This window comes from Hyaloscypha bicolor, assembly GCF_002865645.1.
Source record: "Hyaloscypha bicolor E unplaced genomic scaffold K444scaffold_58, whole genome shotgun sequence".
NCBI classification, from domain to species: Eukaryota; Fungi; Ascomycota; class Leotiomycetes; order Helotiales; family Hyaloscyphaceae; genus Hyaloscypha; species Hyaloscypha bicolor.
In genome coordinates this window covers 117,623-124,638 of record NW_020194560.1, presented here as the reverse complement: position 1 = coordinate 124,638, position 7,016 = coordinate 117,623, and the positions used below count along the sequence as shown (strand labels likewise).

At 34.8% G+C, this 7,016-nt stretch overlaps 2 protein-coding genes across 2 annotated transcripts; one reads left to right on the top strand and one right to left on the bottom strand.

Moving 5' to 3' along the window:
- Positions 1-3,423: 3,423 nt before the first annotated feature.
- K444DRAFT_720894 (uncharacterized protein) lies at positions 3,424-4,721 on the top strand (the record flags this gene model as incomplete). The annotated part of the gene is made up of 5 exons (XM_024888497.1): positions 3,424-3,466; positions 3,520-3,743; positions 3,781-3,853; positions 3,904-4,260; positions 4,329-4,721. The coding sequence occupies 5 exons, from the start codon at positions 3,424-3,426 to the stop codon at positions 4,655-4,657; spliced, it is 1,026 nt and encodes a 341-aa protein (XP_024737508.1). The 3' UTR covers positions 4,658-4,721.
- Positions 4,722-5,502: 781 nt separating this feature from the next.
- K444DRAFT_560592 (uncharacterized protein) lies at positions 5,503-6,710 on the bottom strand. The gene has a single exon (XM_024876905.1). The coding sequence runs from the start codon at positions 6,531-6,533 to the stop codon at positions 5,550-5,552; it is 984 nt and encodes a 327-aa protein (XP_024737507.1). The 5' UTR covers positions 6,534-6,710; the 3' UTR covers positions 5,503-5,549.
- Positions 6,711-7,016: the final 306 nt, after the last annotated feature.

The window sequence follows — 7,016 nt, the reverse complement described above, 5'->3', positions numbered from 1 at the left end:
AATTTTCTCTAATTTAGACAGGTAATAATATAATAATTTTTCTTTTAATAAATAAAGCAAATTATATTCGGTTTTATAGATTCTAATATAAGTACTATATTAGATTCTATTACTATATCTTTATTATTCTGATTTTATAAATTTTATAATAGAAATTTTTTTTTTCGTTTCTTTTTATTATTTTCTTTTACTTTTCTTCTATTTCCTTTCTTTTATTATCCCGTTAGCTTATTATTATATTTCTATTAAGTAAATAAGTTCAAATAATTCTTAATTCTTATAGCTATAAAAATAAGCTTTTTTTTTTCTTATAAAGTATTTCCTTAATAATTAATCTTATCCCGAATCTCCTGTCTTAAGCTACTAAATAAGTTATTCTGCTCTTATAATAAACCCGTATATCCTAAGTTATCTAATAAGCTATTTAAGTAAGATATAAAGCTTTAAATATTCTAGTCTAGCTACTATTTAGTATTCTTAAACTTAGTAAAGATATTATTATTATAATTCTCTAAATCCAAAATAGAATTTTTTATAAATTTAATAAAGATCTCCTAATTCATAATATTAATAATTACTAATTACTTCCTATATTCTCAGATATTTCTAGCTATATTCTTAAAATAGAAAGTATAATATATAACCTTTATTATATTTATAGCCTAGGTAATTCTGCCGTTTTTATATTACTTTAGCTTTACTTAATAAAAAAAGTCCTGGGTTTCTTTAATACTTTTCTTTTTATAAATTAGTAGTTCTCGGGTTTTTAGAGCTCTCTAAACTAAGGATACTGCTAGAAGTATAACGGGCTCTATATCGGGTATTCGAATATTTTTAAGATAATAGATCTGAGCTTTTAGCTTCTTTAAATCCTCTCTTTATTATATTTCTATTTCTAATTTAATAATATAATAGCAAGCCATTACTAATTTCTCTATTATTATTATTTTACTAGCTAGTTCTAGGGGCGTCTGAGTTCTATTTCCTTTTCCTAATTAGGTAATATAAAGAGTACCTAATTAGGTACTTCCCTAAATATCCGGCTAGATTACTCTAGTAATAGTAGAGGCGCTTCTTCTAGTTAATACTTTAGCTATTAATAATTTTGTCTATTAAATAGCTTAATTACTTTATAATAAACTGCTTCTCGAAGATTGGATTTAATTAGAATATAAGATATATAATAGCAGGATAATATATAAGTAGTTAAGATAAGTAAGCTATAGAGTAATACTTATAAGTATAACTAATTAATGCCCCTTTTTAAAGCTAGAAGCGTCTCTCTATATATTCCCTAGTATTTAGCCAAGTATATAAAGCCCTTTACTTAATTAGGAAATATAATTCTATATAATTCATATAATTCCGATTATAAGCTTTATCTAAAATACGAAACTAGATCTATAATATCTAATACTTATCTATATATTATTATATATACCTATTACAGAAATATAAAACTAAGTTATTTTTATTTTTAAGTTTTTTATTTTTAAGTTTTTTATTTAAATTAAGCTTAAAAAACCTTAAATAATTTCTAATATTAATTAATTATACTAGTTATATTAATACTTTAGCTTTTATATATAATTTTAAGTACTTATTATTATTAGTTCTTATATATTTTAAATTTTTATTAAAATATTAGCTATATAAATAAATTCGAATAAGATTTACTTTTTTTTTACTTTATTTTTTATATATAAATTCAAGTATTTTTTATTTTTATTTTTATAAATATATAATATTTAATTAATAAAAGTAAGAAAAAGAAAATTCTAATATTATAAGCTAAGCCTTTATATAAAAAAGAAGAAAAAGAAAGATAATATAATATTTTTTAATATATTCGAGTATTTTAAATAATATATAATTGCTTTATTAATTATAAGAAATATATTATATAATAAAGGTTTTTAATTAAATATATAAATTAAGTTTTAATTTATTATATATATAAAAATAATACTTTTCCGAAATTATATAAAATAAATAAATAAACTTTTAAAAATTGTATTATAATATTAATAAAAGTTAAAATAAGCTTAATAATAATATTAATACTTTCTTAAATTTTAAATAATTAATCTTTTATAAAATTAATAAACTTTTATTTTATAAAAAACTCTATTATTAATTTATTATAAATAAAGAATCATATACTTTAAAATTTCAAAATTAATTAATTAATTAATTATTAATATAATAATTTTTTTTTTTATATTTAGGCCTTATATTTAAAAGATATTACTTTTATTTAAATTTTAATAAATTTAAAAATACTAAAAATATTTTTTTTAAATAAAAGTTCTAATAATAAGATTTAAAAAAGTCTAGATTATAAAGAATACTTTTATTATAAATGTAATAAACTTTTCCTTTTAATATATAAGCTTTTAAATTAGTTTTATTAATAATAAAAAGTATTTAAGATTCGAGAATTATTTAAATATTAATATTACTAATATTAAATTAAATTAAGCTAAAATATATAAAGCTAAAATTGAAAAAAAAAAAAAAGTTAAAATTATATATTATAACTTTATTTAAGTAATATATAAGCTTATATATATTTTGTAATTATTTAATTCCGATATTTCTTTAAAATTCTCTTTTATTTTTTAATATTAAATATTTAAAATAAAAATAATTTAACTATATTTTTAAGTTTTAAACTTAATATTTATAATAAATATAATACCTTTTAGAAATATAATATTTTTATAACTAATATATATAAATATAGTGTCTTTTATAAATTCCGTGCCTTTATAAATAATATATATAATAGTAATACTTATATAAGTAATTTATATAAATATAATATAAATAGCAAGTAATATATATTAAGGCAATGTATATAAATATAGCTTTAATATAAAAAGAGGAAAAGTATACTTGCCCTAAATAAGGCTTAGAACTCCCAGAATTAGCGCGATGGCTAGTTATGAAGAAGCTATTGTACTTGGCAAGGTTTTCGTTGGGATGCAGCCTGGAAAGGTCCTGTGAAGTCGGCATAATGACCATCCCTAGATTGAATCCGCAGTCGTGCCATCTTTGAACCCCGGAAACAAGTGAAGCCGAGAGTTCTCGATGCCTGTTCCTGAGGAGGAAAATAAAACTCCCTTGAGCCCCAGCTTAGCAAGCAATGTTGAACTTTCCTTTCCCCGTCGGAAGCTTTCCGCACACTCTCACAAGCTGTTGGGATCTTCTGTTCGTTTCAATTCTCGTAGATATTTCTCCAACGCATCCGATTTTCTTTTCAAGATGACGGTGGTGAATGGGGGGGCTCGCGTCCCACGAAGGTACTTGTGATTGGTGGGTCCTATGCTGGTCTTGGAGCTGCGGTGACTCCCCTTGATCTTTGTCTTGGTAATACATCCACATGATCTGTTCCCGAGGCAGGCGTAAATAAAGTCGAGGATGTCTGTTGAGATCAAGCTTTTTGACAAGAGGGATGGATTCTGTGAGCCAACCCATATCCATCTGAGGTACTCAACTGACTTCAGCATTCCCCAGACCACTTGATCGGATCACCACTCGCACTTGCGTCGGAACCATATTCCAAGAAGGCTTGGATGAAATTCGACTGCATCCCAGCACTGCAGTTCCCGAATCAGAAATACGTTCAGGGAACGGTCTCGAATGTAGACTGCTATAGCAAAGTGGCTACGATTAGAAGCGTCAGCGGCGACATTGAAGGGAGTTATGACTACCTAATAGTAAGCTCAGGATTGAGACGTGTTTCCCTGTTATTCTGCGTCTCTTACGGAGCAAAAGTATCTTTCGGAGGCAGGAGAACAGATCGAATCAATTCGAAGATCAACTGAAGCTATTGTTGTGATCGGAGGTGGTATGTACGGTTTCTGCAAGTGGTTCCAGTTGCTAACATTTTCTACCTAGGTACTGTTGGTATCGAAATGGCATCTGAATTGAAAGGGATCCACCCAACCAAAACATTAAAACTCATTCAGTCAAGAGATAAACTCCTCTCATCTGAGCCACTGCCAGATGACTTCAAGGACCAGACGCTTTCGCTGTTGGAAGAAGCCGGCGTGGAAGTCACACGCAACAATCGAGTCACGGACGTAACTGCCGTTAAATACGCTGAAGGCAGCTCTGTATACAAGGTTACCTTGTCAGATGGTATTCAGTCGATGGCTAGCCATGTAATATGGGCCATTTCAAAGAGCATTCCAAGGGCAGATTACCTGCGAGTCGCCGCGCTCAATAATGAAGGACTTCCAAGATTGATTCGAGGTAAGCCAAATCCACCTTCCCCTGCTTGAAACATTCTCTAACACTCCATGGACTTAATTTTATTGGAGACGTCGCTAATCCCAAGCACCATTTCGCCGCTGGGGATATCGTGGCCTGGTCAGGGATTAAGCGCTGTGGTGCGGCAATGGCAATGGGTCACAACGCCGCCTTCAACATCCACCAACAGATGCTCGAATCGCAGTTTGGCCACACGCCGGGGTTTATGGAGTTTCCTGAGGTTCCACCTATGATTTCGTTGGTGGTTGGGAAGAAGGCTATTCTTTATAGTCCGAGCGAAGGGACACAATCCGGGGCTGAAGTGATGAAGAATTTCTTTGGAGATGACTTGGGACTGAAGAGTATGAATTCATCCTTAAGGATTTCTACTGGCTGCTGACATCTCTTCCAGTATGTTAAAATTACTTGGAATTAGGAGTTCATGATAGCCCGGAAACGAAGTAGAAGAGATGGAGTTAATTGCAAAATACAAGGGATCAGAAAATCTTCCCAGAAAGGAGTAAGCGAGAGCAAATAGTATATGCAATGCTGTTGTGCAACTTCAAACGTACCTTTAACCGAATTCTTTCTATCTCGCCATGCTGACTATGAATCACAAACTCCAAGTTTCCTCCCCCTGATTTACTCACGTGACTATAGCCCCCACCCATGGCCCAAGACCTTCTTACTAAACGTTAAGCGCATGCCAGGATGATCAGAATCTTATTTATTGCCCATATATCAAACTCGTGGTAGGGATTGTTAGTAATTTTGAGGAAAGGCCTAAGACCGGGCCTTACCCGAGGCAAGTTGGTTCCCATCTGATTTTACAACCCGGCTTCAGTTCTAACTTTGAGTGTCGGGGCAATCAAACGACGGCTTACCGGAAGACTATACTTTACCTCAACAAGAATCTATCAAAATTCTAATTAGCCTGGGGAGGGCTAAGAAACGGCTAGTTGCGAGACCGTTGACGCCAAGCAAGACCAGAGCTGCCCCGGGGTGACCCTCCAGCCTCCAGGCCCTCTCGTAAAAGAAGTCCTCTTTACTAACGTTGTGATGCTCTTATTGTCCGGCTGACACACTCATAATAGAGACTGTGGAAATGGCTGGTTGCAGACGGACGGCGCTAGAGACAAAACTCTGATTTTTGAGCTCTTGTAAAATAATCATCAATTGCATCAATTATATGCCTTGTTGCCCGACCCTCAAATTGACATTCTAACAGAGACAAATAAAAACTACCCGGCTACGTTCAAAGCATTGAGCCCGCGATCCATTGTTAACAACCTTTAAGGCCATATACCAGTATCATATTGGGGATACTGTCTTGGATACAGTCCATAAACTTGACTCAATTCATCACTCAATGGCTGTGGCCCGTTCAAATGTTCCCTCTGCCGTGCAAAGATATGTCTCCACAGGCCAATGTTCCAACTAAAACTCGAAGTGCCTGAGCCAGCAAAGCTCGACGATTGCAACAACACGAGGTAATCCACCAATGCCTGCTGATCCCAGGTTAAAGCCAGCAATTCCTCTCTATCCCCCCCGCTTAAGAAGTCGTGTTTGGTCACAACTTTAAGATTGTGGGGCTGCACATCATTGGTAAATTTCGTGGCTTCGGATACGTCCCCAGAAGTGAGGTAAATAAGTGAAAGGCCGGTTGAAAGGGCTTGTTTGACATAAGAATCTAACTGTGTGCCGTAACTGTTTCCCCAAGATTTCTTGGCATCGGCTTCCGTTCGGAGATGGGCACCGAGGAAAGCATTCTCTTGGAAACGGGCCGAGATATTCAGTGGGGTGCCAGAGGTTTTCAAGAGTGAGACGAGCACTTTCGTGGCTAGAATGCGGACGTCGGAACGAAATTTGAGGATGCCCCCGAAGGACTCCGCAAACTCTTTGCCGTCAGAATAGGCGGGGTAGCTGAGATAAGAGCGGACGAGATCGACAATGAGCGGTTTCTCGGCGGTGGAGGTGAGTTTCTCTTTTTGAAGCCAGTTGGAGAAGTCTTGCGGCCATAGTTCGGGCCTGTCAACCAACATGGCTCTTGCGAAGAAAAACGGTTTCGATGCGATGTCTTCGACATGCAGGTTATGCCTAGTCGCGTTTGCTAACTTTCCTATCTCGTCTTCAGAACGATATAATATCAATCCTGGACACGAGATCCTCAAAGAATCCACAAAATGTTGCTCGTCAAACATATAGGAAAAGGGAATTCGGTCTTTGGTCCAAATGTCCGTTATATCATCGGGTTTGCGGAGGAGAAGCTGAGGCATCACGAGACCGGCACCCGCTGCAATGCTATGTCTGACACATATTAAAATCGAGTTCCGCACGTTGCCTATGCCACCGCCGTTATTGGCGCAGGTGAAGACAAGATGTGGATTCCATTCTGTCTTTGTACACAAAGACCTGACAGCTTCGGAGTCAAGGGGGGGATTGTCGAAGACGTCAGCCGGCGGATTGTTATTATTGCCGGAGACCTCGGTCGGAGGGCTGTGAAGGTGGATAGCTAGAGGGTTGGACGGGTTGCCCCACTGGACGCGCGCTATCCAGAGCAACAGAAGGAGGGGGATGCATGCGAATTTGATGTACACGCTAGGGCGCACTTTATGAAGGCAGATCATCGCCATAATGAATGAAAGACGAAAACGGCGAGGACCCGTCTGAATAAGTGTCAACAACTGGTGTCAAACGGGTGGCGGTGGTGTAGCAAAGACTACGCGGTAGTACAAGTTTGCAAATATTTATTTTCAAGT

Bases quoted from the DNA above. Each gene is read 5' to 3' on its own strand.
- K444DRAFT_560592 (XM_024876905.1), bottom strand. From the start codon at position 6,533: ATGCCTCAGCTTCTCCTCCGCAAACCCGATGATATAACGGACATTTGG.